The sequence below is a fragment of the Pogona vitticeps genome, chromosome 3, assembly GCF_051106095.1.
Source record: "Pogona vitticeps strain Pit_001003342236 chromosome 3, PviZW2.1, whole genome shotgun sequence".
NCBI lineage: Eukaryota > Metazoa > Chordata > Lepidosauria > Squamata > Agamidae > Pogona > Pogona vitticeps.
The window spans coordinates 265626157-265637668 of NC_135785.1; the positions used below are offsets into that span (position 1 = coordinate 265626157).

The following is an 11512-nucleotide window of genomic DNA, read 5'->3' on the forward strand; positions in this document are numbered from 1 at the left end:
TGGCCCCTTGCTTCTGGAACAATCTCCCCCCAGAAATTTGTCTGGCTCCCTCAATTGGGTGTTTTTAAGAGCCAACTCAAGACCTGGCTCTTTAGGCAGGCCTTCCGTCCAAAATGGCCACTGGGTAAACAAAATGGCCCCCCACTGTTTTCTGGGACGGATTCCTTGCTGCACAGGCAGCGAAAATGACTGCCCTATGGAGGATCTTCGCTGGACAGTGAGTTTTAAGGTCATCGGAATGCAATAAACAGGTTTTAATGCATTTCTATGGGCTTTTTAATTTCGCTTTACGACATTTTCGTTCTACAGCGATTTCGCTGGAACGAATTAACGTCTTAATGCGAGGCACCACTGTAATATGGAGGATAGGTTGTTACCCAAGCAAGTCCCCCCTCTCCACATCACTGAAATAGTCCAATGGAATAGCAGAAGCCCATACAACTAGTTCCAGTAACGTCGCAGGAGTTGCCAGAACGTCACAAACTGCATCTGGGACTATGACTCCAGATTTTGCCTCAAGGTTTACTCCAGAGCCAGCGTGCTGGAGGGAGTTCATGATATTCTGCCAACTCCTGTCAGAAGGACCAGCTCACGTACCCAAAGGGACTGGACCGGGATTAATCAGGTGGTGAGATAGCTAAAGGGTATTGTACATTTAAAGCTTAAATTACCATCTACAGAAAATCCTAGACTAGTGGGGTTTACTGATGCAGAGTGGGCAGAACACATACGTAGCCAATTGTAACTCCAATAGTAGTGGGCATGCATTTTTCTATGGGAATGGACCTATGAATTTGATTAGCCGCAAGCAAGGTAGCTTAGCTTGTTGTTCTACAGGAGCGGAGCAGCAGATTGTGATGAAACTGTATGGCTCAAGCTCTTGCTTGCAGACCTCAAAGTAGATGAACCTGCTCCAATTAGGGATTTGGAGGACAATCAAAGTTGCATCAGACTTTCCTTGTCAGAAAAGACAGGTGGGTGCATGAAACACATTGATGTTAAGCACCACATGAGAAGAGAGATGCAAAGAGAGGGATTCTTACAATTGGAGTATTGTCCCACTAAGTACATGACCGCAGATATCCTAACTAAGCCATTGGCTAGGGATAGATTCCAACATCTGCAGGGAAAACGGAATCTGATTGATTCGGGAACACCGTTATCTGAGAAGGGGTGTTGGAATATGCCGATCAATGGCGTCCCCTCAGGATGCAGTGGGTGGTCCTGCCCAGCACCCAGGTCTACCCTTTTCTTGGGGCGCTGCTGGGCATTGGTCACTTCCTGCCCCTCCTCTCTCGTGTGTGCCTTCTTCCTCCAAGAAGGACCCCTTTATTTTTTCAAGAGGGAGATGGGCTGAGCACATCCCCTCTGATGGCTCTCTCGCTCCATCCACACTTGCGTGCATGTTGTCCAGCTTTGGGCGGTGGTCTACCCAGTTTAAAAACGTTCTTCAAAGTTAAAGAAAAGAGTACGAAGGAAGATGCACCGTGGCCAAGCGAACGCAGGAGAGCAGCCCCAGTGGGTCGCTCCGGGCCCTGCGCGTTAGGCTTGCTTGGGCCCCACAGAGCCGTAGGGGAGGGCATGTGGCCCACCTTTGAGCCCTGGGCACGGAAAGTGGGTAGGCGGGGCGGGGGTCTTAGGTGGCTAAGACGTAGGGATGGGTGGTATTCAGAGAAGGAAGAGAGCTGGCCGGGAAAGGAAGGAGCCCCGCCCGCCCGCCGACTTTTTTTGTCTTTTCCAAAGAACACCCCCTGGCCGCCTCCTCTTGCTTTGGGGAACGGAAAGGAGCCCCTTCGTCTCAAGACTCGGGAGGAGGAGGAGGAGGGGGCTTCCCTGGATGCCCACCGCCTGGCCACGTCCACCCTGCCAAAGCACGGGGCAAGGCTGGGGGCACCTCTTTCACACCCCAAGAGGGCACCTCGTTGCTTGAGGAGAAGACGGTTCGTTCTGGCATCCTGCAAACCCTCCTGAGGGGGAAGCTTCCCGTACACGCGGATAACGCGCACCGTCCAAGAGCCGGGGTGGGGGGTGGCTGAGAGCTGCTCCCTCCCTCCCTCCCTTCCCAGGTTTGGAAAATGCGAACCCTCCCAGCTGGCCTCTCCCTTTCTTTGCTTTCTCTCGTTCTCTGTCTCTCCCCCCCCCGCCCGCCTCCGCCCCCCGCGCCCCCCCCCGTGGTTCCTCCTTTCTGGTGCTGGATTCTTATCTCCTCTCTCCTCCTGGCCGCGAAGGGACGGGCGGAGCCGATGCCCTGGGCCGTTTTGCCCTCCTGTAGATCCACACGAGGGGGACCTCCTGGAGCAAGGAACCGCTTCAGAAGTGGGTTGGAGTGGGGAGCCGAGAAGGAGCCCTGCAGGGCCCTCGCCCGCCCCCCCCCCGCCCCCCCCCCCCCGGGAAGAAGACACCCTATGGACTCCTAACCCTGGCCTTTGCTTCTGCCCTCATCCAGGCTTTGCGGAGGAGCACCGTCCGCCTGCCGCCCATCCTCCTGGCCACCTCCACCTCTCCTTGACTCCCCCAGGCTTCTCCCTGCTGACGGGCATCCCGGGTCGGCTCAAAGCCTTTGGCACCTGGGGGACAGATGCTTGTGTCTTTGGGGTCTTCTCCGCCTTGGCCCCAACATCCCCCATCATGTCCACATCCTCTTGGCCAGCCTCTACCTGCTGGTGCCGCCCACTCTCAACCCCATCATCTCCAGGGTGAAGCCCAAGGAGATCCACGTGGGCACCCTTGGCCTCCTCAGTCAGAAGGGAAGGGCTTAGGAAGAAGGCCCCGGGGAGGACCAGCCACCAGCCTCTAGGTATGGGGGGGGAAGGGATGTGGGGAGCTGATAGCAGGGCCCCAAGCTTTTGGGTGGAATCCTGATACCCTGAGCTGCTTCTGGGGATTCTTCTTGAACCTCCTGATGCTCCTCTTCAAAGCCAGGCACCTGAGCCTGGAGATTCCTTAGCTCATTGGAGATAATTGGTCAGAGCACATGATGATCTCTAAGCATTCTATTGCAACTTTCTTCTCACAGGAAACTCCAGCCAAATGCGCTCACATGCGCGCGCATACACACATACCACCAGTTCTGCCCACAGGCACACAAAGACCCAGGGGACAAATTGGCAGCAGGATCCGAGCAGGAAATCACAACCAATTAAACCTAGAGGCCAAGAGAACAAATCTATCTGTTCTGAAGGAAATCAACCCTGAGTGCTCCCTGGAAGGACAGATCCTGAAGCTGAGGTTCCAGTACTTTGGCCATCTCATGAGAAGAGAAGACTCCTTGGAAAAGACCCTGATGTTGGGAAAGTGTGAAGGCAAGAGGAAAAAGGGACGACAGAGGATGAGATTGATGGACAGTGTCATTGAAGCAACCAACATGAATCTGACCCAACTCCAGGAGGCAGTGGAAGACAGGAGGGCCTGGCGTGCTCTGGTTGAAGGAGTCACGAAGAGTCGGACATGACTTGACAGCTACACAACAACAACAGGGGGGTCTCTGTCCCTTTATGAGCTACACTTTACGCACACCCCTGATCCCATCCCACTGATTATGGAAGCTCAGCAGGGTCAGGCCCGGCTACTGCCTGGATAGGAGATGGCCAGGAGAGAAGCCAGAGGGAATGCTTCCCTTGCACCCAAACCCAACAGGAGATGGGGATTTGCCCCACAGCAAGGCATGATTCCAGGAACGGAGACATAAACAAGAGGTAAAGAAGAGAGCGGGAGCCGTGGGGTGCCAGAAGCTCAACGTAAGGCCAGGGATCCTTGGCAAAGAGGTGGTTTGGTGGCTCTCTTGTGGTTTAAACCATGCCGCCCCGTGCCCCCCCCTCGGCCATCTCCCCCTGCCAGCAAGAGGTGCTACATACAGGCTGCTTGTTCTTCCCCTCTGGGTCCCAAGCCCTGAGGGAGGCAGTGCCAGGGACCACATTCCCATAATTGTTTTTTATAATGTTTTAAACTCCTGCCTTTCTCCTTTAAAAGGACCCAAGGCAGCTGACATGATTAAAAAAGACAATATTCGAAAACAAAAAACAGTGAGTTATTCAAAGATTGAAAAAGAATTAAATAAATGTTACATGGCAACATTCGGTAAGGTGGAGGGTACAATTCACACACACACACACACACACACACACAAACACACACACACACACACACACACACACACACACACACACACACACACACACACACACACAAAAGAGGGGAATGGAAAACCACTTCTGAGTATTCTCTGTCTCGGGAACCCTGGAAAGGGTCTCCAGAAATTGGAATTGACTTGACAGAAAACAATACATACATAAATGTTTTAGTAGGCATCCTTCAGATATGATGGTCACGTGCTCTGAATGGAGGACTTGGAACAGTGTCCAGTGTGGCTGAGAAGGCCAGTTCGAGAGTGACAATCTCTTCCACCCTGAAGACAAATACAGTCTGTCCCCTGACCAGCTCCCTGATTTTGCTGCTTTCAGGACGGCCTCTTTGCCTCGCCCTGCTGGACAAGGGTCTCTTCAAATTGGGAGAGGCCGTGCTGTACTGCCTGCCTCCAGGCTGAACGCTCAGATGTCAGGGTTTCCCATCTGTTGAGGCCCATTACAGTGGACCCTCTACTTGCGGAATTAATCCGTATTGGAAGGGTGGCTGCAGGTCGAAAAGTCTGTAGGTCGAGTCTCCATTGACCTACAATGCATTGAAAACCGATTAATGCTGTAACCCAGGGTTCCCCAACCCCCGGTCCAGGGCCTGGTGCCGGTCCCCGAGGAGGAGACATCAGCTGGGCCGCGGGGACAGAGCGGCAGCCATTACAAAAAGGGAGGGGCAGAGTGGGCTTGCCTTGGCTTGAAAATCTGTTGCTGCTGCTGCTGCTGCCTCAGAGGTGAGAAAGCCTCAAAGCCATGGACTTCTATCGGAGGGGGCGGGAGGGGCTTGGGCAGAGGGAGGAGGGAGGCCAGCTCAATGGCCCCAGCAGCAACCATTACACGAAAGGGGGGGGGTTTGGCTCGACTGGGGTGGAAAATCCCCTCCTGGTGGTCCCCTTTCTGCCTTTTACCAGAACAGAGCTGCAGCATATGAGCAAGTCTTTTGTAAAACTAATAGGTCCAGATTGTACCCCAGACAACATGGTTAGTATTTGGGAATGATGGAGATTGTCGTCTGAAATGTTTGGAGGGGCATCAGGTTGCCTGCTTCTGTTCTTATTGAGTCTTAATGTGGACTTATTTATTTACTTAAAATATTTTTACCACATCTTTCTCCTTGAAGGGAACTAAGGCAGTTCTTTCTTTACAACATTAAAAGACAAAATTAAGGTTAACCCAAGTGAGCATATAAATACTAAAAAAAAGTTCAAACAAATACAGTGGATATAAAAAGTTTACACACCCCTGTTAAAATGTCAACTGTCTGTGGTGTAAAAAAATGAGACAAAGATAAATCATTTCAGATAGATCTTTTTCCACCTTTATTGAGACCTGTGAACTGTACAACTCAATTGAACAACAAACTGAAATATTTTAGGTGGAGGGAAGTAAAAATAAAAAACTGAAATAATATGGTTGCATATGTGTGCACACCCTTAAACTAATACTTTGTTGAAGCACCTTTTGATTTTTTTTACAGCACCCAGCCTTTTTGGGTTTGAGTCTATCAGTGTGACACATCTTGATTTGGCAATATTTGCCCACTCTTCTTTGCCAAAGCGCTCCAAATCTGTCAGATTGCACAGCTTTCTTCAGATCACCCCACAGATATTCAATCGGATTCAGGTCTGGGCTATGGCTAGGCCATTCCAAAATGTCGATCTTCTGGTGAAGCCGTTCCTTTGTTGATTTGGATGTTTGCTTTGGGTGGTTGTCATGCTGAAAGATTAAGTTCCTCCTCATGTTCAGCTTTCTAGCAGAAGCCTGAAAGTTTTGTGCCAATATTGACTGGTATTTGGAACTGTTCATAATTCCTTCTAGCTTGACTAAGGTCCCTGTCCCAGCTGAAGAAAAATAGCCCCAAAGCATGATGCTGCCACCACCACCCTTCACTGTGGGTATGGTGTTCTTTTGGTGGTGTGCAGTGTCATTTTTGCGCCAAACAGATCTTTTGGAATTATGGTTGAAAAGTTCAGCCTTGGTTTCATCAGACCATAACACTTTTTCCCACATGCTTTTGGGAGACTTCAGAGGTGTTTTTGAAAAATTTAGTCAGGCTTGGATGTTTCTCTTTGTAAGAAAAGGCTTCCATCTTGCCATTCTACCCCACAGCCCAGACATATGAAGAATACGGGAGATTGTTGTCAAATGTACCACACAGCCCGTACTTGCCAGATATTCCTGCAGCTCCTTTAATGTTGCTGTAGGCCTCTGGGCAGCCTCCCTCACCTGACCAATTTTCTTCTAGTCTTTTCATCACTTTTGCAGGGACGTCCAGTTCTTGGTAATGTCACTATTGTGCCATCTTTTCTCCATTTGATGATGACTGTGTTCCATGGTATATCTATTGCCTTGGAAATTCTTTTATACCCTTCTCCTGACTGATACCTTTTTAACAATGAAGTCCCTCTGGTGCTTTTAAAGTTCTCTGTGGACCATGGCTTCTGGTGTAGGATGTGACTACGAAAATGTCAGGAAAGACCTACTAGCACAGCTGATCTTTACTTGGGATTCCTCAGAGGCACTTTTAATGATGGCATAACATACTACTGCATAGCAAGTACCCCCACGCACGGATGCCCCCAAGCCCCCCCCATTTATGGACGCCGCAGCAGCAGCCCCCCCCCGGTCCTTGGAAGAATGGTCTTCAACAAAACTAGTCCCTGGCATTGAAAAAGTTGGGGACCACTGCCATAACCGGCCATTTTTGTTCCATTTTGTTTTTGTTTTTTTTCTGGGTTGGAAGGTCAATTCTCCGGCTGCAAGTCGAACCTAAATTTTGCAGCCAGAGAAGTCTCTAACTCGAAAAGTCTGTAAGTCGGGCCATCTGTAAGTCAAGGGTCCACTGTACTGAGTAATAAAACCTTTACTAAGACAGATTCAAAAGCAAGAAAAACAAATCATCTCATTTTAAAACCTCATTCAGGCTGCCAGTCACTAAGGAGAAGCCTGTCCGAAGAGACAGGTCTTCGTCTGCTTGCAGAAGGACAGCCAAGATGGGGTAGCTTAGCCTCCAGTGGGAGGGAGTTCCAAGGTCTGGGAGCAGCCGCAGAGAAGGCCCTCTCCTGTGTCCCCGCATCAAATGTCCCTGTAAATGGATTGGGGACCCAGAGAAAGTCCTTTCCTGATTACCATAACACTGGAGCAGGCTCATCAAGGGACATGCAGGCTTTGAGAGAGTTTGGACCCAAGACGTTTAGGGCTCTATAGGTTAGAACCAGCACTTTGAAGGGTGCCCCAGAGCAGATCAGCAGCCAGTGGAGCTGCTGTAACTCTCTCTCTCTCTCTCTGTGTGTGTGTGTGAGAAGAGAGCTGATAAAGATGGCCAGGCTGGCGGGCCTCTTTGGGCAGCAGCTATCTCGGCTCACCCGGCGGAGCCGCACCTTGCAAGGGGCCTCCCACCCACCCCACCCCGCGCCCTCGCCCTCCTCAGCCCACAAGCTCAGGCGCCCAGATCCACCCGCCGGCCACCCATCCCTCGGCCCGGAGGAGGTGCTTCGGCCCAAGGTATAAAAGCCGCCTTGCAGGGAGACCTCGGATCAGTTCAAGATCAAGACCTTTTCTCGGCTGAGAGCGACGCCCGTCCACAGCCCTCCACCTCCACCTCCGCCATGGTGCACTGGACAGCGGAAGAGAAGCAGCTCATCACCTCCCTCTGGGGCAAAGTCGACGTGGCCAATGTTGGTGGCGAATGCCTTTGCCGGTAAGCCCGGGAGCGCGCGGCCGGGGGGGGGGGCGAGCGGGGGGGGGCGCCGCCCTGAGACCCGCTGGGGGTCCCTCCTTTTCTGGCTAAGAGAACCATGCCTCTCCCCCTCCCTCCCTCCCTCCAGCCTGTTGATCGTGTATCCCTGGACCCAGAGGTTCTTCACGGAGTTCGGCAACCTCTCCAACGCCCAGGCCATCCTCGGCAATGCCAAAATCAAGGCGCACGGCAAGAAGGTGCTCACCTCCTTCGGGGATGCCGTCAAGAACCTGGACAGCGTCAAGGAGACCTTCGCCAAGCTGAGCGAGCTCCACTGTGACAAGCTCCACGTGGACCCGGTGAACTTCAGGGTGAGGCTGCCTGCACACGTGTGTGTGTGTGTGCGTGTGCGTGTGTGCGTGCGTGAAGGGGAGCAGGGCGTTTGTCTGGGGCTCCCTTCTCCAGTGGACTATTGCAGGGGCCCTTCACCAGGGCAAGGGGAGTCCTGGGGTCGTCTTTCAAGGCCGCCCCCCCTCACCCCACCCGGCTTGGCTCCCTCGATAAGTTCAGCCGAGCGGAACGGAGCCGCCCGGGCGAAGAGATTTTGGGGGGGGGGGCTGCCGCTCGCCTGTTCTGCGCCGACCCCCAGTTCCGAGGCGCCGGGCAAGGAGGGGCAGGAGGCCAAGCCTCCCTCCCAGGGCGAGGCGCACCACCCGTTGAGCTGGAGGGCGAAGGGGGCTCGAGCGGCGCCCTGCCTGCCCGGCACGGCCGGGGAGAATCCACCCCTTCGCCTTCCCGGCGCCCGTCCCGGGCACTCAGAGGGGGACCTGGTTCCCGGTCAGCCACGCAGGAAGAACAACCTCTCTCCAGCGCCCGATCCCCACGCGCGCCCTTCCCGCGTGTCCTTTTCTGCTGCCAGGAGGACCCGTGTGCCTGGCTGTGGTTCCGCGGGGTTGGGGCTGGGATGTGGGATGTGGGGGGGGGGGATCGGGCGGAGGAAAAGGCTCCTAGCCTGCAGAGAGGAAGGCAGGAGGAGGAGGAGGAGGAGGAAGGGGCTGGGTGGGTGGGTGGGCGCCGGGGCAGGTGGCCAAGGCCTCACGTCTCTCTCCTCTCCCTTCGCAGCTCCTGGGCGACATTATCCTCACCGTCCTGGGTGTCCACTACGGGAAGGACTTCACCCCCGCCTGCCACGCGGCCTTTCAGAAGCTGACCGGGGTGGTGGCCCACGGCCTGGCCCACCGGTACCACTGAGCCGCCGCCGCCGCCGCCGCCGCTGCCGCCGCCAGGGAGAAGCCGCCGCCCCCCCCCGGCGTCCCCCGGCAGCCGCCCACCGCGGGGACACCCCCTCCCCTCCCCTGCGCGCAGCCCCTGCCCAGCACAATCCTGCCTCCAATAAAGGCTGCCTTCTGCACCTGAGCTGATTCTGCTTGTCTCTGTCCAGGGCGGGGAGGAGGGCGGGCGGGGAAGGGGCAGCCTCCATCCGCCCTGGGTGGCCGGGCAGGGCCCTGGCACCTCTGCCTTCTGCGCAGGAGATGGTCCAGGCGTGTGTGCCGGTGCCCCCCATGCCCAGCCGCCTCAGAGGAAGCAGGCAGAGGGCGGTGGAGGGTGGAGAAGAAGGGGCGCCTTGCGGGAGAGCCGGGAGCCGGAGGGACGCTCCTGACCCCAAACGGGCGCCCCCCCGTCCTTCCTCGGGGGGGGGGAAGCGGGCCCCTCCCACCGGCCTTGCTGCTCCAGAGCGATCCTCCCTGCCCCCCCCCTGCCCGGCCGGGGGACTCCCCTGGGGCGGTGGTCAGGCTCCCGGTTTCAGAAGGCCTGCGAGGGAGACCCCTGCCCCCCCTCCCCGGGAAACCGCCTCAGCTGGAGGGCATTTGTCCGGCCTGAGGCCCTTCCCCAAGGCTCTAGAGGGGGAGACCCTGAGTGGGGGGAGGGGGCCCTTCCCCCTTTTGGGGTGCCGAGACGGGGCTGGGGGGAGGCGGGTTAAGCCTTCGTCCCTCTCAGAAATGCCAGGGAAGGGGGCGGGCGGGCGCACCGTGGGGGCCATTGGTCTGGGATTAACAAACCGTGTTACCCTCCCCCTCCCCCCCCCCGCCCAGCCTTTGGTGGCGCGGGGGCGAGCCCTGCGGGGGGGGGTTTGTCGGTCCTCCTCGAAGAGGAGCTCCTCTCCAGACCCTGCGCCGCCCCCCCTTGCCCCCCTCCCGTGGGCTCCTCACCCCCCACCGGATGCGGCTCGTCGGGACTGACCGACTGTGGAAAGGATCCTGGCGGAGCCACGGAGTGAAAGTGATAATGAGCGGCCCCGAGCATCATCTCCCTTCTGCCCCGGGCGCCCCTCGGGGCTGTCTTGGAGTGCAGTCGAACCGGAGAGCCCGGACCACACGTACGCACCCCCACCACCACCGCCCCCCCCCCCGCCGCGCGCCCCACTTTCGACCAGCCAGCCTGATCGGGAGATCGGGCCCCGCAAAGCGCCCCGAAACGCCCCCCCGCGGCTCGGCAGCCCCCCCTCCTGCCTCACTCCACCCCACCCCCACCACCCCCGCGCCACGGGCCGGCTGAGGCCTCCCACGGCCGAGGGGCAGCCCTGCCTGTCTGGGGGGGCGACCCAAAGACCTGGGGCTGCCTGAGGCCACGGGTGTCAGGTCGCCACATCCCGTTGGGAGCGCGAAGGCCGGCTAGAGCGCCAGTGGCCGGCTTCCCCCCCCCCGCCCCGCCCCGCGAGCGCCATAAGTGGGGCAGAAAAGCCCCCCGACCCTCCGCTACGCCTGAGCCGCCGCCTGTTTCCCCGGGGAGGTGCCCAGAGGAGCCTTCCCTTCCGCCGCCTGGCTTTCCGCCCCCTCCTGGCTTCTGCTGCCTGAGGCGGCTCTCCAGGGATGGCCGGTCTTTTCTGGCCAGCCTGCGTCTGCCTCGGGGGTGACTTCGGGGTGACTTCCGCTCAGGGCTGAAGTCTCAGGAAAGCAGGATAACCCAGAGGGGGGAGGGGGTGGGCCCCCCTGCGCTTTCGGGTGCGGAATTCTCACCACCCTCCGCTGTACGGGGGGGGGGTCCTAAGTGTGGATCCAGACCCTTAAATCGTTTTGGGGAGGGATCTGCTCAGTGGAAGCCCCTTTGCTGACAGTGGAAGGAGCACAACAGGCGTGGCCCAGGTTTACTTCCCAAATGCCCCTGTTTGCAGGAGGCGGAGAAGCGATATTCCCTCTGCCAAAACAACGCCAGGAACAGAGTGATGCTGATCACAACAACATTAGAGTAATCCTGAAAGAGAACATGAAAAGAATCATAGTCAGAAATATAATTCAAACAACAGTCCTGATTCATTTAAAGTCTATATGAGGAACGGATTCGCATTATTTAACTTAGCTGATAGCAGACCAGAAGAACTGCAGATTGAAACCAGATATATAATTAAGGGAAGGATGCAAGAAGATAATTCTTGTAGTAAAGCGACCTGCAAAACCTAAATGGATGACCGAAGTAACTGTTCATGGCTTGGGCCCAAGCCATCCGAAGGGCTGTCTCTCCCTCGGTGAGCCTGCCCAGGCTTTAAGATCATCAGGAGAGGACTTCCTTTCGGTGCCTCCACCTTCACAGGTGCATCTCTGCTAAGCACAAGGGAGAGGGCCTTCTCTGTGGCTGCTCCCAGTCTTTGGAACTCCCTCCCACTGGAGGCTGTCCTTCCACAAGCAGGCAAAAGACCTTTCTCTTC

The 11512-nt window shown here is 56.2% G+C and overlaps 1 protein-coding gene across 1 annotated transcript; it reads left to right on the top strand.

Annotated features, from left to right (window-relative positions):
• The first annotated feature begins 7597 nt into the window (after window positions 1-7597).
• Window positions 7598-9225, top strand: LOC110078124 (hemoglobin subunit beta-1-like). The gene is made up of 3 exons (XM_020791897.3): window positions 7598-7830; window positions 7958-8180; window positions 8932-9225. The coding sequence occupies exons 1-3, from the start codon at window positions 7739-7741 to the stop codon at window positions 9058-9060; spliced, it is 444 nt and encodes a 147-aa protein (XP_020647556.3). The 5' UTR covers window positions 7598-7738; the 3' UTR covers window positions 9061-9225.
• Window positions 9226-11512: the final 2287 nt, after the last annotated feature.